This window comes from Rhipicephalus microplus, chromosome X (genome assembly GCF_043290135.1).
Source record: "Rhipicephalus microplus isolate Deutch F79 chromosome X, USDA_Rmic, whole genome shotgun sequence".
Lineage (NCBI taxonomy): Eukaryota > Metazoa > Arthropoda > Arachnida > Ixodida > Ixodidae > Rhipicephalus > Rhipicephalus microplus.
Window position 1 is genome coordinate 76,824,450 of NC_134710.1, and position 24,022 is coordinate 76,848,471.

Genomic DNA, 24,022 nt, shown 5'->3' on the forward strand with positions numbered 1-24,022 from the left:
AGCAGCTGCCGCAGCACGAGCCTCCGCCACAACAAATGTCTTCTTCGTCGTTTCTATAGCAGAGCCCGTATTTGTCACTACATTGATTCCCCGGTGCGAAAGGAGCCATCCTGGCGACCTATGGCACAGACAGGACTGGTGGGTCGTAATGAAGTTTTAGATGCTCGACATGCTCAGTCTCGCACCCGCGGCGCCGTTGATCTGTAGGTGGCTGAATAGGTTCAACTATGTAGTTGACTGGTGAAGTCTGGCGCAGGATCCGGTACAGACCGTCAAACTTGGGTATGAACTTTGAGCAAAGGCTTGGGGCAGACGATGGTACTCGGAGCCACACGATTGTTCCAGGTGCATATGACGAAAAGGATGAGCGTCGGTCATGGGAGTGCTTCTGCCGAGCCTGATCGTGCGTAGTGATCGAACGTGCGAGCTGCCGACATTCTTCGGCATATGTGGCGACTTCGGCCAAAGTTGTCGATTCTGAAGGGTCTGGGCAGTACAGAAGGATAGTGTCCAAGAACGATGAAGGTTCTTGACCATAAAGAAGAAAGAACGGGGAGAATCCAGTTGTCAATTGAATTGCGCTGTTGTAAGCGTAAGTAACGAATGGCAGTATGCGGTCCTAGTTCGTATGGTCATCTGAAACATACATGGAGAGCATGTCACCCAGCGTGCGATTAAATCGCTTGGTCAGCCCGTTGGTTTGGGGGTGGTATGCGGTGGTTGTTCGGTGCACGATGTTGCATTCGCATAGGAGGGCTTCTACAGCTTCCGACAAGAAGGAACGCCCACGGTCACTGATGAGCTCGCGGGTTGCACCATGCCGAAGGACGAGGTTGTGCAGAATGAACAGGCCGACTTCACGCGCAATGGCCTCAAGAAGCACCGAAGTTTCAGTGTAGCACGTAAGGTGGTCCACGGCTATGATGACCCAGCAGCTTCCATTTGGTGTGTATGGCAGGGGACCGTACAAGTCGATTTCGATGGGGCTGAAAGGCCGAGAAGGACAAGGCAGTAGCTAGAGTGGCCCTGTGGTTGTGCGAGGGGAGCTCTTCCGGCATTGGCACAAGGAACATGAACGGACGTACTGCCTAACAAAGCGGTACATTCCGCGCCAGTAATATCAAATTCGTAGGCGAGCATACGTCTTCACAACACCTGCGTGGGCGCATTGCGGATCCGCATGGAAGGAGGCACAGACGTCAGAACGTAGGTGGCGAGGGATTACCAGCAACCATTTGCGGCCTTCAGATAGGTAGTTTCGCCGGTACAGAAGACCATCATGGATGGTAAAATGGCGAGCAGTTCGTTGAAGTGAACGGTTGTCGGTAGTGGCGAGCGAGAAAGAGTGTCGGCGTCCATATGCTTGCAGCCTGACCGATAAATTACACGAATATCGTAATCTTGGAGACGTAGTGCCCAGCGAGCTAGGCGACCAGATGGGTCTTTTAATGACGACAACCAACAGAATGCGTGGTGATCAGTCACGATGTCAAATGGGCGGCTATATTCATAAGGTCAGAATTTTGTGATTGCCCAAACGATGGCAAGGCATTCTTTCTCGGTGACTCAATAGTTATTTTCCGCTTTAGTGAGGGTGTGACAGCGTAGGATACAATATACTCATCGAAGCCAGATTTACACTGAGCGAGAATAGCACCAAGGCCTAGTCCACTAGCGTCCGTATGGATTTCGGTTGGAGCGTCTGGATCAAAGTGGCGTAAGATAGGTGGTGATGTCAGAAGATGCCGTAACGAGGCGAATGCTTCATCGCATGCTGGGGACCACGCCGAGATGTCTTGGTTGTCGGCAAGTAGTTGCATCAGGGGTGCGATTATGGTGGCGAAATTGCGCACGAAACGGCGAAAGTATGAGCAGAGGCCGATGAAGCTGCCGAGTTCTTTTAGTGTAGCCGGCCTGGGAAAGTCGGCGACAGCGCGAAGCTTGGCTGGATCAGGACGGACACCATGCTTGCTGACAACATGCCTTAAGATGGTAAGTTGGCGGGCAGTGAAGTGGCATTTCTTCAAATTCAGCTGCAGTCCAGCGTCCGAAAGACAAGTCAGGACGCTTGCGAGGCAGCTGAGGTGGGAGTCGAAGTCCTTCGAAAAAACGACGACGTCATTCAAATAGCACAGGCATGTGTTCCATTTAAAGCCTCCAAGGATGTTGTCCATGAGACGCTCGAAGATGGCAGGCGTATTACAGAGGCCGAATGGCATGATGTTAAACTCGTACAATCCATCAGCCATTACAAATGCAGTCTTGGAGCGGTCGGCTTCATTCATAGGGACCTGCCAGTAGCCGGATCGAAGATCTAAAGAAGAAGAGAACTCTGCTCTTTGCAGGCAATCGAGGGCGTCATCCATTCTGGGCAGCGGATAAACATCTTTTCTCGTGACCTTGTTAAGACGCCTGTAATCAATGCAAAATCTGATGCTGCCATCCTTTTTTTACCAGTACAACCGGGGAGGCCCAAGGGCTGTTTGAAGGTTGTATGACACCACGTCGAAGCATATCGTTCACCTGATCATCAATGGCACGGCGTTCAGCGTGAGAAACTCGATATGGACTTGGTCGTCGGTCGCGTTGAAAATCCCTGGATCTCGCTGTCGTGGCATTCCGGAACAGGTGACAGATGGGATTATCACTGCTGGTGGCTGGGTCATGTCGTCAGGTATAGGCGAGGCGGGGGGCTGAGGTAGAGTTCGGGAACGGAGTTCCAGTTTGAGACAACCAGCACTCTCCACCAAATGTAAAAATACTGTTAAATGCACACCGGGATGTAGCAACCATTTAATGGGCCTAACAGCACTGAGACAGCAACCAGCGGTTTCAGCAGCAGCGGCAGCAGCACGAGTCTCAGCCACAACAAACGTCTTCTTCGTCGTTTCTACAGCAGAGCCCTAATTTGTCACTACAGGGGGACCATAACGTGACAAAAATATCACTTGTATTTTTACGTACACATGGTTTAGTCATGAGTAACAGCAAGATAAATTCTAAACAAAAAGCTACACAATTGTTAAAAAAATAATAGAACAAGCGTCTGTGTAGATTGCAGACATCAGGAGTGGTGTTAAGTGAAAACAAAGGGGGGGCATTTTTCACAGAGTCTTGAATAGGTGGCTGTAACTTTTGAATTTTGTGAGTAAACCAGTGGGACGCGAGACAACAGGCTGCTTGCCAATGATCATGATGTCGTGCCTATCTGAGGCACATTAGACTGCAGTTATAGGTACAGCACCAAGTACACAAGATGTCTGCATTTCATTTTGACTTTGATTAGTTAAACCTTCATATGAACAATATCAGCAGATCAAATAAAAGAGCATGCTATATAAATGGCTAGCTGTTCTGATACACAAGGGGCAAAAAATTAGTGACTTCGAGAGAATATGAAAACCGGCACCAAATGTTGCTTATGGGCACAGCAAGAATTTTATTCCTTAGGCTTAATACAAGAAAATACACACAAAACAAAGGTTCAATGCAAATTAACTTTAGTCACTTACCTTGGTGGTTCTCTGTTCATAAAAGGATTCTTCAACATGATTTTGGAAACATTTTTGTCATTGACTAGCAGTTTTGCAGCAAGGTGGAAGAGCCATGGGTGGCTCTGATAGTCCTGAAAGAAGAATGAGATTTAGTTCTTTGTTGTTATTTTGTTCTTCCTTAAATGACTAAAATAATTTTTTAACACCAGCTTTTCAAATTCAGCTAGCATTGTTTTCAAAGAAAAACAGCAGAATAGTCATGCATAACTGTCTGAACATGCTATGAAGGGTTTCTTCCTATAGCTCTTCCTATAGCACTATCTAGAATGCTCACAAATACCCAACATTGTGGCACAGCAGCTGTGGACTTTCACTGCTAAGCATGAGGGCATATGTTTAAATTAGCATTTATTTGTCAAGGAGATACAGAAATCATGTGAATACATATAAGAAACAGCTGGATCTGTAGCATCCCGTAAGTGCAAAACCATACATAAACAACAATAATGATATATATGTGGACAATGGCAATACCCTTTAGTTGAACTGACAAGTGGGCTGGTTGGTATGAAATCATAACGACGTGATGAGGTACGACAAAATCACAAAGAAAACACCAGCATCGCTTGGTTTTGTAGCAACATTAACAGCAATATAGCAATACCCACGATAGCCAGGTTCGACTCCTAGCTATGGTTGTCGCACTTTGATGGAGGAAAATGCAAAGGTGCCTCTATACTCATTCGGTTGCGCACTAAAAAATTAGATGTCAAATATGATCTAAAGTCCCCAGTGTAGAATTCCTTATAATCATATTGTTGTTTTGGCAAGTAAAACCAAAAAATTTAATTTTGATAATTATCACAATAACAAACTGGGAGGCAATGTCATGCTCATATTTTAAAGCGTAAGGCACGAAAATGAAAATAGACAAAGGGAGAGTCATACACAAACATACACAGTGCCACTTCCAACACTGTTAGAAATGACACTGCATGTGCATGTATGACTCTTCCTTAATCGATTGTCATCGCGCCTTACGCTTGCAAAATATGATGAACCAATATGCCCACTCCGCCATCCTTGTCATAGACATGTCAAGATTAAATTGTAGTACTTTACAAAAACTGCTTAGTGGGTCATAGTGGATGTTGCCAAGGAGGGTTTCAAATGAATTTTAACCTACCTACTTGGATTATTTATTACGCACCACAAGCGCAGCACGTGAGCAGTTTTGATTGCTTCCCCCTCAATAGAATCCAACTGACACAACTGAACTGATAACGTGGCCTTGTCTTTAACAGCGAAATTCCACAGCTGCTGAGCACCAGTGGTAGGTCTTTTATAGGTCCGACAAATGCAGCTTCAGTGAAAGGACAACAACAACAAAAAATTACCTGAAAGCCAGCAAACCACATCAGCCAGTCTAGCCTGTAGTGATATGGGCTAATGACACAGGGTCGTCTGAAGACGTTGCCAGGCTTGCAGAAGAATTCATATTCTTCCCACACAGCACTACTGTTGTGTGGATCGAGGCTGCGCGTCCCTTGAATTATAACCTCTTTTCTGGATTTTGTAATGCTACGTAAACACAGGGAGGAAAGAACAAAAGAGGGAGAGCTATTAGACATATTGAGACCGACACCTTACTCAACAAATAACTTGTTTCATCTTCACTTATTTAGAAGACAGTGGAGACACTTTTAGGGTTATGGAAGGAAGTGCATGTACTGAATATGAAATACGAGCACCAACTTGCATCTGGCATGTTCAACTATATTGTCATGGCAGATGGCACTATGCTTAATTTTCTACAGTGCTTTTGTCCTGTGCTTGCCTCCTCTTTTAGTGTGTCTTTGCAATGTGCTTAGTCTCCTTTATTTCTTTGACGGCTATACACTGCTATATTGTGTGAGGAATAATTACGAGAATGCAGTAATTAAAGGTAGTCACAAAAAATGGTAGCCTTAGTGTAAAATGCTGCATATTATCCAAGTGCATTATCTACTGGTAAACAGAACTTAATGGGCTCACTGGCAAAATGTGTGCTAAACTTTAATGCCACGTATTTATTGCTTTATGGAGATAAAACTAGCAGAATTTTACTTGGGCCATCTTATTGGCCGAATGAACACTTCCCTTTGTCTTACTTAGATAATAAGATATACAGTCAAGAAAAAAAAGTGACAGGTGATACTATCACAAAAAAAAAATTGGCCCCACAAAGCATAAAAGAGACATTAAAGGCAAATACAGTACCAATTACCTATCTCGAAGCGCTGCTCTTTTCCGAGGTTGTTGTACATTACTTTCGTTTTCTGCAGATTAATTTTAAGACCCACCTTTCTGCTTTCCTTGTTCAACTCCATAATCATGAGTTGCAATTCATCCCCTGAGTTACTCAGCAATGCGATGCCATTGACAAAGCGCAGGTTACTAAGGTACTCTCCATTAACTTTTACCCCTAACTGTTCCCATTCTAGATTTCTGAAAACCTCCTGTAAGCACGCGGTAAATAGCATTGGGAAGATTGTGTCCCCCTGCCTTACACCCTTTTTGATTTGTATTATGTTGCTTTCTTTATGAAGCACTATGGTAGCAGTTGATCCCCAGTAAATTTCTTCCAGGATGTTTATATATACTTCATCGATGCCCTGGTTCCGCAGTGTCTGCATGACGGCTGATATTTCTACTGACTCAAACGCCTTCTCGTAATCAATAAAGGCTATGTATAGTGGTTGGTGATATTCTGAGCATTTCTCTATTACCTGATTGATAGTATGAATGTGGTCGATTGTTGAGTAGCCTGTTCAATATTCTGCTTGTTCCTTTGGTTGATTGAATTTTAATGTTTTCTTTGCTCTGTTAGCAATTACCTTTGTAAATAGCTTGTATACTACAGAGAGCAAGCTGATCGGCCTGTAATTATTCAAGTCCTTGTCATCTCTTTTCTTATGTATTAAGATGTTAGCATTCTTCCAAGACTCTGGTATTCTTCCCATCAGGAGACACCTCGTAAACAGGGTGGCTAGTTTTTCTAACACAATCTGTCCTCCATCTTTCAGCAGATCTGATGTTACCTGATCCTCACCAGCAGCTTCACCTTTTTGCATGCTCTCCAAAGCTTTTCTGACTTCTTCTGTCATTACTGGTGGGGTGTCATTTGGCTTACTGCTAGTTCTTATAGTATTAAGGTCGTAGTTGTCCCAGCTACTGTACAGATCTCTGTAAAACTCCTCCGCCATTTTAACTATCTTATCCATATTGGTTCTTATTTTGCCTTCTTTGTCCCTTAGTGCATACATCCGATTTTTGCCTATCCCAAGTTTCCTCTTCACTGCTTTGACGCTTCCTCTGTTTTTCAGAGCGTGTTCAATTTTATCCATGTTATACCTTCTTACATCACATACCTTATGCCTATTAATCAGCTTCGAAAGCTGTGCGAGTTCCATTTTGTCTGTTGTACTTGAGACTTTCATGATATTTGATGCTTCTTAATGAGATTCTTCGTTTCTTGGGAAAGCTTGTCAGTGTCCTGTCTAACTACCCTGTCTCCAACTTCCACTGCACACTCCGTAATGATACTCATCAGATTATCATTCATTCTATCTATGCTAAGGTTGGTTTTCTCACCAAGAGCCGAGTACCTGTTCTGAAGCGAGACTCTGAATTCCTGTACTTTCCCTCTCAGTGTTAGCTCATTGATTGGCTTCTTGCGTACCAATTTACGCTACAGTGATACATCGATGCTTCAGAACACCTAAAGCATTAATGTTGCTGACAGCAGCAACACTTTGGAAACCACGAAATTAAGGTAAATGTAGGACACACCTTGAAACTTCACAAAAGTACTATAGTACTAGCCCAATGATGGAGTAACTTCTTCATGTGAAAATTATCTCACTACAGTACAAACATGTTGTAATAAAATGATCAATGCAATGCATTCACAGATGAAATAAACTGCTAATAACTTTGTTCTATTTAAGTAATAAAGAGCTTTTTTTTCCCCATTAGGCTCAACAACAAATGTGGATGGTCTAAACGGTTATTGTTTTTCAGGCTCTGCGCTGCCATGCACTCTGTGTGAGTAGCTTCATTATTGCATAGCACTGCACTGGCTTGCACACTGGCAAAGCTCATAATAACTTAATATAAGAAAATGTTGTGTATATGAGATGTTGTTCATGCATATGTAATGTGTTTCATACAAAAAAACCAAGGTGCCAACTGCAGGTTAATAAAGTATGATTAATGGCATATGCAACATCACAACTCTTCCCCTTGGAAAGGTGGGTGGTTCGCATTGCACTAGGGGTATGCAGATGCAGACATTTGAAACGCAATAATCCCTTAAACCAGGGGCCTGAACCTTCCGGCCCATGGCCCATACATAGCTGCCTTCGTCTTATGAAAGCTGTTGTAAGATCACGACAAGGATGCCGTGGTTGTACGCCGCCGCCGGTGTCCGTAACCGCTATCATGCGAAAAAAAAAAACTAAATAACATAAAATACCCAGAATGGAATGTGCTTCGAACCTGGGTCTTCTGTGCGGCAGCCCAGAGTTCTACCACTGAGCTATGTCAATGCTTGAAACTCTGCTGCAAACTGATCCTATCCAGGCTTCCTGTTGGGCAAGGAATAATGTTAACATGTGTAATAAGGTGTTTTAGAACAGTAAAGCAACAACCAGGCGTCACACTATGTGAATTGCATAATGAGTGGGTCAGTGATCGCTCCAACTCATTAAAAAAAAGCCTCAGACATAATTCTTCATTGTAGTCAGCCACAGCATCAACAAAGTGCACATAATGCCTTACAAGTGTGTAGCAAGTACCACACTTCCCCAAATAATGACGAATAACAGAATACTAGATGGTTCATATATTTTATAGTGTAGTGGGTAACATGCAAGTGTGGTTGCAGCAGCTGCCCCAAGAGTGAGTAAAGCATTCTCTAGATAGGCCACTCTTTCAGCTTTTGCTGTGGCAGTGCTAAGCATTTCACGCAGGCCTGGAAGTTTTTGGTGAGGCACTCATTGCAATCACCATGGCTTATGCTGCTTTGATTGTTTCATGGCTAAGTACCGCTTGGATGCTAGGAATGATTTAGCAAAATCTACCTCATTTTCTTCATCATCAACGTCCCTTGAAGTGCACCTGATGTGGCGATGAGATCGCAGTTGTGTTCTTAACCCTTCAAAGCTGTCAGCTCGAGAGGCGTATGATGAGGGGGCTAGTTGGTAAGGCATTTAAGAAAAATTATAACTGCGCTAAACACAAGACATCCTGCGGTCATCCTGTCTACTTCGTTCTCGTGTCTTGTGTTTATTGCAGTTATAATTTTTCTTAAAAGCTGTCAGCACGCCTTGTCAAACTCTTTGGACACCCAGCTGAGTTTGGCAGTTTTATGGCCTGGAAGTGAGCTGTTTGTACTTGCTGTTCAGAAGAAGTGGTCACTTGTGCAATGCTTTTGACCAACATTCTGCGAGACACACCAGACAATCAGCAGAGTGTCTGAGATCCTTCATCAGGCACCTTTCTCACACTCTGCAGTGCCTTCACGACTTTGAGACCAAGTTGTGAGCTAGCCATCAGCTGGTGCCGCTATCGAAGAGTCAGGACGGCACCTGACTGCACAGCCCGTTTTCAGGAGTCTGCAACACCTCCAATGTGTCAGCATGCTGTGCAGTGTCGTCTTGTATATTGTGTCATCCTCTCCCTTGCCGCCAGACAAACCAGGCACACCACTTCCCTATTTCTCGGGTTGGGGCTAAGGTGATGTTTCCACTTTCCCCTCTGGGAACGGAGATAACTTCTTGGTAGGATTATCCTGGACTCTATAGTTTTCGTCAACAGGGAATCTGGGGAGATCAAGAACTTATAATATGAGCGTTGAGATGCTCCTAGAAAAGCCACTACCATTAGTCAAGTAAAAAAAAAAAAGAAAACAGCTACCACTGTAAATAAATGTTTCAGTTATCACCTGCGCTTCTCCCCGAGGCTTGACTGGTGCCCAATTACACATTACTATATCACATGGAAAAGACATACACTTAATATTTTAGTCATAATGTTAGAAGCAATTAGCGATTATTAATGATGAATCTGGTAGTTCAGTACTGTGATAATTAGAAAAGAAATCATTGTACTTGGGAAATAAGAGGAACTTCGCGATGAGAACTTCCTTGCTTACAACAGAACTATTTCACTGAAAAGATAAATTTGTAATAGTGTGCAAGAGTAAAAATATCTGCAATTCTTAGATGAATTTCACATATCTGGCAAAATTAGACAACCTTTTTTTTTTTTTTTGAAAGAGAGAGAAATGAGGAAATTGATGGAGCGGCCTGTAGCACAAAGATATCACATTGCATTAATCAAACTGGCATTTAAATTACCTAAATAAAAAACATTCTATATTAAGCAGTAACTTACTAGGTTAAATTTATGACATTATATTGGTAATGATATCAAAGAAATTTCATTGATATTCATAAAGCCTGTTATGCCCTCATTCACAAGTGACACAAGCTTTTAGAGCACAGCAACAGAGAGGGTGCAGAAATTCACATAAAATGCTTAGTTTGGTAAGGTTCACAATGATTTTATAAGGAACCTTGAAAGTCCACATTGAATGCCATTAAGGCATGAATAATGTACAAAAAAATACTGACACTAACTTGTCCTTTGTATGCCATACTAAGTGCCAGGTAAGGCAGACCCTAATATATGCATGTGATATGCTCAAACAGCCTCTCACCAGGTGCCACTGCCAATATTGTTGAATCACTGAAAGTTGTAACATGCCATCTGTGGATCATCTTACAACCAAATAATTTTTAAAGTCAGTTCATTACTGCATATTTCAGAAGAACTCAAGCTGCCTGTTATGCCTCTAAGAAAACTGCCAGAGGCTATAATATCCCGCTTTGCTTTGGCTAGCACTGCATGTAGTTAAGCTTTCTGCATACCTGCCAACCTAGCGACACCTGGAATCGGGAGACTTGGGGAAGGAGGCAGAAAAAAAATGCTTCATGTGGACCCATGGCCTGACTGAAACTGTTACTATTAAAGCGTTCCAGCCTCTCTACTGTTACTGTGCCCTCTCCCAACTAGGCCATAAAATGGGGGACGAGCTCACCAGTGTCAGTGGTTAGGGTGTGCATATTTTGTGGTATTCTGGTGAAAGGAGGAAAGCACAGCTGACGATAAGCAACAGCACTGGCCAGCGAACCTTTCAAAACGTGTGGACGTTTTCTTTCCTTTGGTCTGTCATACAGATAAGTTCGTGTTACTTCTATCACTATTTTTCAAGAAATTTATGGCCATAATCGTACAAAAGCGAGACAGGTCAGAAATGGTAAGAGTTGGCAGGTATGTTGCTGGCGTTCTGTCCAATGGTGGAGAAGAGGGAGCACATCTTGTTAACATAACGAGCCTCACCTACTGTTTTCTCCTCTTTCTATTTTGCTCCTTGGCACACTTGCAGTACTTGTATTATGTGATGTGCTGTGCATAAAGAACTGAAGCCATGCGTCAGGGTCAATGATGTTCTAGGGTTGGTCTGCATGCACATGCCAACCAGCCACGCAAGTTTTGAGGAGCGCCTACAGCATAGGCAGGTGTGTGTGTTGCCTCCCAATCTCTTTCAGGTGTAGCTCACGTGAAAAGGCCACATGGCATTCTGTTTCAAGTTTCAATCACTTTTGTGCCGTGCAGGTACATCATCATTTGTTGCAGACATGATTTCCTACAAGCAATCTATGCTGCAAATTTAAATTTATTCGCAATTTCTGAACCTGGTGAGGGGCCCTTTAAATCGGGCCAGAAATGGCTACTACAGTGCATACTAAAAATGTGAAAGCCAATACGATGGCATTTAGATGAAGAACCACAATTACAACACATGCATGACAAATTGCAGGGACAATCCAAATCTATGTGATTGTGCATTTTAAACTTTTCAAAAGCGGTTATGTGTAGTCACTGACTGTCATACAAATTTCAACGTGTTGCTTTACCTTTCATTTCTTTTTATTTAAGAAGCAAATGAATCCTTCAAATGATTTTACGCAATCTATAGTAGAAAGGCTACTTTTAAACTGCTTCTGTCTATCCTACTATTCTGCGAAATTACAAGAAGATCCAGGTTTCTGTGCAAATAGCCTGCCATGCTTTCATGAAAAATCGTTCAAATGGTGCATGTTGATGGCTCTAGTATCAGCACTGAGCTAACATGGAGGTTCTTGATGGCAGGGCTCATGCCATTCATTCACATTGTGGGCTTTTGCAATGGTATGCGAATGTCATTTCACAATGCTGGATGAGCTGCACGTGAAGTTTCGTGCATTTCTCAATGCATTAGTGTGTCTTTCAGCGTGTGAATTGCTTTGGCTTTGTTCATTTCATTTGAGCAACTGTGCATTTAATGCTCTTTTGTAGGCTTGTGCAAATAGTGAATTTCAGGTTTGAAGCAAATATTGATTTTGGCCAGATAATTCATAATCGAATTCGAATAGGACATATTACATGTAATACTAGAAAATGGGCATATTTGTCATGACCTAACTAACCTGCACATTAGATATACTTTTAAAATTGAAACGAGGCCTGTGCAAATGGCATTTTTTTTCTTTGATTCAGAAGAAGTGGAAACAACCTTGAATAGTAGTAAGATTTGACTTTTAGTAGAATCCAGGTAAAACCCATAAAATATGTAATGTTTCAATATTCACTATACTTGGAGCATATAAGCTGGTATAACAAGCTTTTAAACGTTGAAAATGGTGAATCGATGCGAGAGTGATATGTGGGGGTGATAAGTGGGGCTTCGCGGCAATGCAGATTTCCAATAAAAAGGTGCTTTCACGGCTTAGTAGCTTTTCACTACATGAAACCACCTTTGCAAAAAAGTTACATGCAGATTATGATAATGATGACAAACTTTATTTATATACAGGCAAAGAAATCTCCTGTGGGCTGCTCCGAAGAGGCTTTGCTGATAATCGCGGCTTTTAGTCTAGGGCTCCACTGGCTCTTTGGATGAGCCATCCGCTCGGCTCTCTAGACGAGCCTGATCTGGTCATCGAGGGCCGAGCTGGACAGCAGCGCTTCCCATTGCTCACTCGCGGTGTTCATGTTGTGGTGTTTGAGAATGTGTAGTGTGCACTCTCGTGTGATGTGATACAGGGTTGGTGTAACTCCATACCATGGGCATTCATCTTTGTAAGACGAGTGCATGCAATGTAGTGTGTGTAGGTTTTTAGAGGTTATGGCTTGGAGTCTACGCCACGCAGTGGCCTCCTCCGTCATAAGCTTTTGGTGAGGTGGTGGATACCGTAGGCGTCGCCCTCTGTGATATTTCAATATTGTGGCATACTGGAAGCCAACTGGCTCTAGTTTCGCTGCAGTAAACGTAAGGCGCGCTCAGTTCCATATGAAGCCTCAAGCTGCCCCGTTGGCGTGCAGGTTACTCGTGATACCAGAGTGTCCTAGTATCCATATGACGGTCTTTATGTCGGAGTCTTCCTCATCTTCATTTGGTATTTGTGCCAAGACATGTGCAGCAGGCGCACTAATTCTGCCATGCAGGAAGTTCCCGCAGGCCTGCTGGGAGTTCGTGAGTATTGTCAGTGGCTTGTTTTCATGGAGTCCTTCGCAGATGGCAGGTGCAATGGCCAGCTCTTCAGCTTCTATGATCTTGCAAGGGCAGACTGATGCACCAGAGATAACGTGGCCTCGGTGGTCACATACTACTGCCACTGCTCCTTTAGTTGTCGCCCCATACATGGCAGCATCCATAAAATGGGCCGTATTTTGGAATCTATAGGTTTTCTGAAAGTAGAGAGCCCTTGCTCTCGTTCTGCCGCTGTGAAGGCTGGGGTCCATGTTGTGTGAAATTGGGGCAACGTGATATATCTCCCGCACGTGACAAGGTATCTCACAGGTTTCCTCGGCTCTCGTCGAGGCTCGAGCCAAGTTCTGAAGGACCTGTCGGCCCGTGTGAGTATGCTCAAGTCTTTCTTGTTGTGAGAGATGAACACTTTCAGTGTGTTCGCTGAGGGTTTTATGAAGCCCCAGTCCCATCAATTTTTCAGCGGATGTACTCGTTGGCACACAGCAGTCTTGACTGCCATTCACAAGAGGGTGTCGGCCCCTTTTGTTTAAGATTTTGTGAGATTATAAAAGGGCAGGCTTGTATGTTATTCTGCTTTACTACCAGGCATCGAACAAGTTGGAGGGGGTCTCTTTCCTTCATGCTTTTAGATGTTACTTGAGATATCTTGTAGGATATAGCCCTTACACTGGTTTAGAGGAGATGCTGTTGGGTGGCTAGTTGGTTACTTTGCAGCCACGTGCCCAAGATCTTGATCAAAAGTTTTTCTGGTATGAGGTTTCCATTGAGGTAGACCTCAAGTTTGCATTATGGGTCTGTGGGGACTGCGTAGACACGTAAGATGTCTGATTTTTCTGGGGTGTACTCTAGACCCCATTGGCTTATATATTCTTGGATGATGTTGGCTGCAGTTTGCAGGCACTCTTCCTTTTCAGCAAGTGATCCTTTCGTGGTCCAGAGTGTCATGTCATCTGCATAAAAGGCAATGGTGGGGGTCTTCTACCTCTTGCAATTTTTTTGTAAGGCCAGTCATGGCGACGTCGCAGAGTGTTGGTGATGTTATTGTTTCTTGCGGCATGCCCTAGTTGAGGGGAGGTTCTTATGCAGGGGTCTGGAGCTCTCCGATCATCAACTCTGCTGTGAGGTGGCTTAACCAGCTTTGAATAAACCTCTCGCCGCAGTTGGTGTTGGTGAGCCCTTCCGTTGTTGGCTGATGTTGTCAAAAGCACCTTTGGTGCTGATGGCTAAGAGGATGTGTTCTCTGTTGCATAGAACGTTGCTGAGAACCTCTTTTTAATTTGGAGTAATACATCCTGCGAGGACAGGCCAGCATGGAAACCAAACATGCTGTCGGGCAGCTGCTTATTATCTTCTAAGTGTTTCTGTAGTCTTGTGTTCACGATTTTTTTGTACATCTTGCAGAGCCAGGATGTCAGCGAAATGAGTTTGAGGTTTTCGATTGCCAGCTTTTTGCCTCGTTTGGGTATCATCATTGTTTTTGCGTGTTTCCACATCACTGGCACAGTGCCTCGTTCTCAGTTTTTTTTGATAAAAGGCAGGAGTGCAGCGATAAACTTGGCGCTGAGATTTCTTATCATGGCGTTTGTAGTTCAGTCTACACCCGCCACCGTGTTACGGGTGGCAGCTGCAACGGCCACTGTCAATTCATTTTCAGTTATAGGTTCATCCATTGTTCAGTCTGGTTGTCTCACATATAATGTTGTACATGGCTCTGTGGGAGCAGGATTTACATAGCACTTGGGCTTGATGGCATCGACGAGGTCTTGTTGGCTGCAAGGGTAAGTGTGTAGTAATTGCTAAAGAGCCTTATGTCCCTCCCCTCTAGTTTCCGTGGGGTCAAGGATGGCTTTGAGGATGTGCCATGTCTTGGCTGTACCAAGGGTACCATCTAGGGAGTCGCAGAATTTATATAAGTTCGCCGAGGCGAGTTGCATGGCATATTCTTCCGCTTACGCTGTTATTTCCCAAGGCATGTCCTCAGTTGTCTGTTGTTGTTCTGCATTTTCCAGCAACGGGTAAGCCCTCGTCTGGCGTTCCGAAGATGTAGTAAATGAGAATCCACCCCCAGAATCTCTGTTGTTCGGATTATTTCTTTTGTATGGTGTTAAAGATGTTGGCAAAGTTTGTTGCACTAGGCTTACAAGTTTGTGACTGAGTCTTCGTCCCATTTTTGGGCTTCCCTTATTTTTCGCCAGTCAGTTAAGGAAACAAGGTAAGCCCTAAACCCACCACGTATCTTAGGCGAAGTTTATGTACTTTTTTCTCCATAACAAGAGCTACAGTAATTGTTTTACTATCATTGTGATCATGAGCCATTCCTCTTCTTACTGAAGCAGATTTAGCACTGAAAATTATAATGCTCATTTTTGTGAATTTTTTTTAAAGGTACCTAATTATCACTTGATTATAACTGTTAGGTAGATGTCGTATTCCAGAAGAGCACTTCCTCACACAATATTTCTACTTCAGTACATTTACTATTACATTATCTAAATACTGGCCAAAATCTATGATGCTAGATACTGTGGTTGCAGAGAAAAAGGAACATAGTAAAAAAAAGCATGTTCTGAGATAATCACATTTAAAAGTGAAAATCTGAATTATTTCAGAAGTACAACGAGGTAACAGCAAATTGATGAACCCGTTTGATAGGCACTAGTCAGATACTCATCACCAATATCATCTTTTCTTTTTATGTTGAAACGTCTTGCCTGGCGAGCCTCATTTGTCGCCTCCTATGCAGTCGCGCCAGCACAGTACTGTCGATGCAGTTCAAGAGTGCGTAATCCCTGCACTGTGAAGTGCCCTGGCGAAATTTCAAAATAGTTCAGCACATTCACATGGGCTATATTGTCATCATTGAAAGTGAACACAGCATCAATAGTGCATATTTACGGTGTTTGGTGCCCGAGGAAAATGTTTTCTTAGAGCACACTCCCACACGACAATCCAACGACTCGTTATGGTTTTGAGTTTTCCCATGGAGGCATTTAGCAAGTAATTCTGAATTAGCTAGTTCCAGATAATTTGGCTTAACAGCCTCAACAAGAGATGCTGAAAGTTGTTCGTTATGAATGAATGGTTCACTATTCAACTGGGCTTTGTTGAATTTACACCAAGTTTCGGCATCCTTTGAGCAGAGGCCGTGGGATTGATTGGTATCCTCTGATTCCACGTGAAAATATGTGGACCCGACATCCTTCTGCATGTTGTCCAAGTTGGCTCTATTTCTTTTAATGGCCCAACAATAATAGCTTTGATGCTTGTCTATGATGACGTCACTAAGTTGTCCCCGACCAGATATAGATTTTCCGACAGAAAGCTTGATGCCTCTGCTTTCTTTCGTTTTCGCAGTTGTGGGCCCATTCTTCTCTGAATGTGCCAAATCCACTCTGGCTTGCAAACTGTAACTTCTCCATATGGCTATGATGCTTGGATTGCAAGAAATCCCTTGCTACATAAGAATAGGGGCATGGCAGGTCGCCACACAAGTTTTGAAATACTATGTCATTTTTAGAGAAAAAAAAATTGTACTAAGACAAACAAATGACTGATTCTGGTTTGGTTCAGAAAAAGCTGCAGATTTCAAATAACCTAAATAACGGAATGATTTTTTTTTCAATATTTTTGCTTACCCTGTTCTCTTAACTTGGCTTTGCCGATCTGCTTGCATAGGCGTCTAGTCTGTAGTGTTATGTTCAGTATGTAATGATCGCTTCCCAAGTTTCTGAGTGTGTTGAGCCATTCAGCTCGTGTGGTTTGTGTGATGGAAGTGAGGTCAGGTAATGTGTCACGTGTTGAGTTGTTTGCCTCGTCGGTGTGCTTGGGTCTGCGATGAGCGCGAGTTGACACGTTTCCATCACTGTCTCTATCTGGAGGCCTTTCCAATCACGCCTATTGTATCCCCATAGCATGTTCTGCGCATTGAAGTCGCCCATAATGACTAGTAGGCTGTCTATGGCGAGGCAAAGGTTGTCCCTGAAGAGATTGGCAATGGTAGCCCGCCTTTGACGTGGGGGGGGGCTGTAGATGTTTAGGATGAAGGCACTTTGTTTCTGGTTGTCTTTATAGATGAGTTCAAGCAGTACATGCAGTACATCTATGCTGTCCTCCATTGTTGTATAATGATGTTTTTATCCACTTGTGGCTACCTTCCACTTTTCATCTTGACTTGAGTGATATGCCTCATATCCCTGTAGTGTTGGTCGTGTACAGTCTAAGAAAAAAATGAAGCATTTGGGGAGTAGTACTGCTACACAACAATAATCGTCATCTGACTTGCTCGCATTTCCTCTCTTGAAGATGCGGCGTTGGCTGCTTTCCTGTTAAGAATGCTATGTCACACTGATAATGGCGCGCCGTTTGCAACCCCGAACTACTGGAACCGTGGTGATAGCACGAGAATAGTACTCGAAGTAGATGACGATTATTGTTGTGTAGCAGAAACACTCACCGAAAACTCAATTTGTGTGCCTTTCTCTTGTAGGGTGATGACCCTTGGGGGCCTTGAAGGTTGAGCAATCAGTTGTGTCAGCAGCCCCTTTTCCTTCGATACCCACAGCAGTTCCATTGCTAGAGTTCTAAGCTTCCTTTGACTTGCTAGCATGGTCTAGGCACGTCTAGAGATTTTGGTTGATTTTGTTTGAGTCTGAGATATTTGGCTTGACCCTGTTGTAGAGGTTATCTTGTGCTGGTTCTGTCGTAGCCTATTGAGTAGTTCAGTGGGTTGAATCTTGTCTTTAGCCTTGTGGTTGCTGTTGTCAGGTGCTTCTATTTCTGCAACTGCTACATGTAAGCCTTGAAGCGCAGTCTTTGGGAGTCGTTCCAACTGAGTGCGTATGTCATTCATGAAGGCTTGCATCTGGGTGCAGATGGCCTTGACGTGGTGTATCAGGTCTGCAATAGCTTGGTGTGGCACTGTCTCCTGTGGTTTTTGTGTGAGTTGTGTCACTAAATTTTTTAGGTGTTTGTTTTCTTGTGCGAGTGTTTGTACCTGTGCGCATATGCTTGTGAGGTCCTGTTCAAATTTTGTGGATAGCAGAGGCTGTTGGTTTTGGTGCGAGTAGGAGGCTGCTGCTGTCCGGCTTACCCTGTCTTCATTGGCTGTGGTCCCCGTAGGGAACACTAGGGAACGCTGAACACGTTTTGCACAAGTGTGGCCCTTGAAAAAGGTTGTTTTGGTTATAGTGCGGTACCGCTTATAGTGCGGATATTCGCGACTCCCGCAACTTACGTTATAAGCGGTCCATACTATATTAGAAAGGCATGAGGTGTAAATGAACGTCCTCCTCACCAAGACAAACCTGCAAAATCGCTCACTACTACAAGTGTCACTATTGGTGGAGTGGCATACCACACTGTGCTGAGGCTGGTCAGGAGCTGTAGATTCAACTCCCAAAGAAAAGACTGGGTGTGAACAAGAGCTTTGAGGCATTACAAAAACCACCAAAATACCGGTGACTCAAATGATTTCAATACTAGCTCAACTAGCAAATGGATTTGGATTTAGGTGAGTTAACTAATACTTATTTTAATATGCACTTGCAAACTTTGAAAAAGGTGGGATAACACACTGTATCTGACCCTCTTGCTTATACCCCATTGTTAATACATATTTGCAAGTTCAAATGTAAATTAGTAAAAGGACATTCTATTAATTTTAGATAACATGCTGCTAAGATCTAGATGTAGTAATCATATAACCTTTAGCATGTATAGAAACTGTGCAAAATGCGGGAAAAAGAAAAGGGATTAAAAGTGACACAATAACCCAAGTACCTTCCAAATGCTCCGTAGGTGTTAACCAAACGTAGGGGCTCAAAGGATGTGTTCATCTGCTGGTTTGGTGAGACAAGGTTGATCACAACTGGTATGCTTAGAAAACATAGGCACAGTGCGAGGGCCATATTCGTAGCCTTCCTTCCTTTGCCTGTAAAGATGGTCAGGAAACGATGTTTCCAATCACTTACATAATAAAAATGGCACTCATAAATATTATGTCAATGTAGCAGGCCTTACAGCAATACTTTCATAAATTTTGTGTCAATGTAGCAGGCCTTACAGCATTACTTGTCTCATTCCACTAGCCTTCACCACCCACTAGATAACACTGGCTTTGCATTTTTAATAGATGAAATCACACTGCCGATTTTCAAGATTTTTCATTTTTATCAATTTTCAAGACCAGATTAGATGTAAATCAAATAGTGCCAAAAGTGAGTTAAACCAAAGCGAATATGCAAGTCTTTTTTGCAATTATTACAAAATGATGTCCACATTCTAACACTTGACATCTTAGCATTAAAAGTGCAAATGAAGCATTTTAAACAAATCGCTAGGTTCTTAACATGGACAGAAATCATTTGAATGTGAAAACGGTTGTTGTATAGCCAGTAAAGTCTGGCTCCCTGAACGGAGTATCCTGCAGCATTGTGTCCCACTGTACTGCAAAAACAGTTACGTTATACGCCTATACTATGCGATTGGGGGTGAAATTTACCAAATGTTCGCACCAATTTCATGCTTACTGAGCTGCAGTGGCAATTTGAAATACTATATTCATAAACGATTTGAAAAATATTTGTATTTACAAATAGTGACTATTTGAGAGAAAGATTCAAACGAATAGGACACTATATCATCTCACTAGCAGAGGGCTTGTAAAATTTGTTAATACATAAAGGCTACCAAAAGTGTTCATTAGTTGTTGCATCATAAAATTCCTTGTACGTATATGCTTCACCCATCCCAGTTGAAATATCATCATCATCATCATCATCATCATCATCAGCCTGACTAGGTCCATTGCAGGACAAAGGCCTCTCCCATTTTTCACCAGTTAACTCGGTCTTGTGCTTGCTGCTGCCACTTTATAACCGCAAACTTCTTAATCTCATCTGCCCACCTAACTTTCTGTGTCCCCTAACCCGCTTGCTTTCTCTGGGAATCCAGTTGGTTACCCTTAATGACCAGTGGTTGAAATGACATGCCCGGCCCATGTCCATTTCCTCTTCTTGATTTCAACTATGATATCCTTAACCCCGGTTTGTTCTTTGATTCACTCTGCTTTCTTCTTGTCTTTTAAGGTTACACCCATCATTTTCTTTTCCATTGCTCGCTGTGTTGTCCTCAATTTAAGCTGAACCCTCATTGTAAGCCTCCATGTTTCTCTTCCATAGGTAAGTACTGGCAATATTCAGCTGCTATATACCTTCTTCTTGAGCGATAGTAGCAATCTACCAGTCATGATTTGAGAGTGCTAGCCCAATGTGCTTTACCCCATTCTTCCTATACTTCAACTTGTACTTCAATCTCGTGGTTTGGCTCCACGGTTATTCCCTGTCTTAAGTAGACATAGTCTTTTACAACTTCAAGTGCACTAGTATTATCTATCTCGAAGCGCTCTTCTCTTCCGAGGTTGTTGTACATTACTTTCGTTTTCTGCAGATTAATTTTAAGACCTACCTTTGTGCTCTCCTTGTCTAATGTAATTTGTAATTCGTCCCCTGAGTAACTCAGCAATGAAATATCATCGGCGAAGCACAGGTTACTAAGGTCCTCTTCATTCACTCTTATCCCTAACTTTTCCCATTTTAGGCCTCTGAAAACCTCCTGTAAGCACGCGGTAAATAGCATTGGGGGATTGTATCCCCCTGCCTTACACCCTTCTTGATTGGCATTCTGTCGCTTTCTTAATGGAGCACTATGGTAGCAGTTGATCCTTTGTAGATTTCTTCCAGATGTTTATATATATGCTTTGTCAACGCCCTGATTATGTAGTGTCTGCATGACTGCTGATATTTCTACTGAATCAAGCGCTTTCTCGTAATCTATGAAAGCTATGTATAGTGGTTGGCTGTACTATGAGCATTTCTATATTACCTGATTGATAGTACGAATGTGGTCGATTGTTGAGTGGCCTGTTCGAAATCCTGCTTGTTCCTTTGGTTAAATGAATTCTAATGTCTTAATTCTGTTAGCAATTACCTTTGCAAATAGCTTGTATACAATGGAGAGCAAGCTGATTGGCCTGTAATTTTTCAAGTCCTTGTCATCTCCTGTCTTATGAATTAAGATGATGTTAGCATTCTTTCAAGATATCTGTCCTCCGTCTTTCACCATATCTGATGTTACCTTACCCTCATCAGCAGCTTTGCCTCTTTGTATTCCTTCCAAAGCTTTTCTGACTCCGTCTATCATTACTGATGGGATGTCATCTGGGTTACTGCTACTTCTTATATTAAGGTCGCGGTTGCCCCGGCTGCTGTACAAATCTCTGTAAAACTCCTTCACTATTTTAACTATCCTACCCATATTGATAGTTATTTTTCCTTCCTTGTCCCTTAGTGCATACATCTGGTTTTTGCCTATCCCAAGTTTCCTCTTCACCACTTTGATGCTTCCTCTGTTATTTAGAGTGTGTTGAATTCTTTCAATGTTATATCTTCGTATATCGGATACCTTACCCTTATTAATTAACTTCGAAAGCTCTGTCAGTTCTATTTTGTCTGTTATATTTGAGGGCTTCATGCTTTGACCTTTTTTAATGAAGTTCTTCGTCTGCTGGGACAGCTTTTCAGTGTCCTGTCTAACTACTGTACCTCCAACGTCCACTACACACTCCATAATGATACTCATCAGATTATCATTTACAGCATCAACGTAAGGCTGGTTTCCTCAATAAGAGTCAAATATCTGTAATGAAGCGAGACTCTGAATTCCTGTACTTTCCCTCTCAGTGCTAGCTTATTGATTCGCTTCTTGCGTATCAGTTTCTGTCGTTCCTTCAAGTCTAGCCGAATTCGAGACCGTACCATTCAATGGTCACTGCATCATACCTTGCCAAGCACTTCCACATCCTGCACGATGCCTGAGTGTGCACTCATCGTAAGGTCTATTTCGTTCTTACTTTTGACATTGGGCTTTCTCCATGTCCACTTACGGTTCCCTCGCTTTTCGGTAGAAAGTATTCAAGATCCGTAAATTATTGTGTTCTGCAAATTTTACTAATAACTCCACTCTGGCATTTCTAGAACCAATGCCATAGTCTCCTACTGCGTGATCTCCAGCCTGCTTCTTCCCTACCTTGGCATTGAAGTCACCAATCAGTATAGTATACTGTGTTTTTACCTTACTCACTGCTGTTTCCACGACTTCATAGACGCTTTCAACGAACGCGTCATCATGGCTGGATGTAGGTGCGTAAGCCTGTACCACTTTCATCTTTTATCTCTTATTGAGTTTAATCCTGATATCTACCACCCTTTCATTAATGCTATAGTATTCATCTATGTTACTAGCTATATTTTTGTGAATAAAGAAACTTCTTTTCTTCTGTCAGCCAAGCCGCAAAGGACGTGCCCATTCTGTAGCACTGTATAGGCCTCATCGATCTTCTTGACCTCACTGAGCCCTATTACATCCTATTTAACACCCTCTAGCTCCTCTAATAATACAGCTGCACTCGCCTCACTAGAAAAGGTTCTAGCGTTAAACCTTGCCAAGTTCAGATTTCAATGGCGGCTTCTCCAGACCCAGAGATTATTAGCACCCTCTGCTGCATTGCAGATCTGACCGTCGCCGTGCTCAGTTGCTTCGCAGCCGCTAGGGACTGAGGACCGATAGGTAATTGACGTATGCACGTGGGAAGCAGTGGCCAGATATTGCACTAGGGTGGCCAATCCTTCTCTCGTGAGAAAGTGCATTACCTACGGTGGTCACCGGTGAGGCCACACCCCAAGCCTCTTAATGCAGTTCCATCATCACGCGGATAATTTTTTTTTTAAATCTGGTTGGAAACTGTGTGGCACCGGGATTCGAACCACCAACCTTTTAAGCGCGAGGCTGGTACACTAACCACTACGCCATCACTAGATCTCTTTCATATGAACTGTTTCTAGAAAATATCTTTGGTTTTAAATGAACATGCGCAACGAATTGTTCTCATTTAATTGTGACATCCTTTCTTGCGAAGACAGAGAGGCTATTCTCAAGATCGGTCATCTTGTTTCGAATCCAGTAAAGCTTGGCTTCAGAAAGACGCCATAAGGTTCATTACTACCCCTGACCCTCTTTAACTTTGCCACGATTGGTCTGTCTCAAAGACTGAAGTCCATGGCATTATTCACACTATGCGTACGACATCACCATATGGTGTAACGGTGGCAGCGATAGACAAATAGAGGTTGTGCTACAGGAAGCTACTGAGGTCACGAATAACTAGTAAAAAACCGACTAGTCTTCGGTGCTCCTCACGAAAATTGTAACTGCTTCTGTACAAGCCCAAGTGCAGGGGCCCCAAACCGTGAGATGGAAGCCATTAGAGGACATTGACGTCACTGTTAGGACAGGTGAGGGCAGGTTGATCCCCAGGGTGGACTCTCTACGGGTTCTACGTATGACCATCCAGTCGAACGGCTCCAATAACCTGACGGTTACGAGACTCGCTAGAAAAACTGACAATGCCATCAGACTGATAAGGGTTGCCAATAGGCAACAGGGACTTGGAGAAGATAACCCGGTAAGGTTGGTGCACACCTTTTTGATGCGCCATTTCACTTACGTTGTTTCTATACACAACTGGCAGAGGTCGGAGTGTGATAAACTCAACACGTTAATCAGAAAGGTCATAAAGAGAGCTCTCGGGCTTCCCATGTACACAACCTCTGACAGACTGTTTCATCTCGGCATGCACAACACGCTGGAAGAAATAGCAGAGGCGCAGGAGAGGGTGCAATTCGCCAGGTGTCCTCCATCCTCCACGGGTTCTGGTATAAGCATCCTGTGGAAGCTGGGGATTCCACCGATGGAAATCAAATCTCGCTTCTGCAGCATTTTTCGTCAACAGCGAGAACTAATCACCCTTGTCCCCATCTCGCGAAATGTCCAC

The 24,022-nt window shown here is 43.1% G+C and overlaps 1 protein-coding gene across 1 annotated transcript in view; it reads right to left on the bottom strand.

The window, feature by feature from the left end:
• The window catches only part of LOC119175990 (lipase maturation factor 1), a 98,587-nt gene that overhangs the window by 9,517 nt on the left and 65,048 nt on the right, over positions 1-24,022 (bottom strand). The window contains exons 9-11 of the mRNA XM_037427085.2: positions 18,913-19,063; positions 4,892-5,075; positions 3,513-3,625 (exon numbers count right to left, since the gene is read on the bottom strand). Coding sequence (XP_037282982.2) covers positions 3,513-3,625; positions 4,892-5,075; positions 18,913-19,063 — 448 coding nt within the window. The remainder of the gene's footprint in view (positions 1-3,512; positions 3,626-4,891; positions 5,076-18,912; positions 19,064-24,022) is intronic.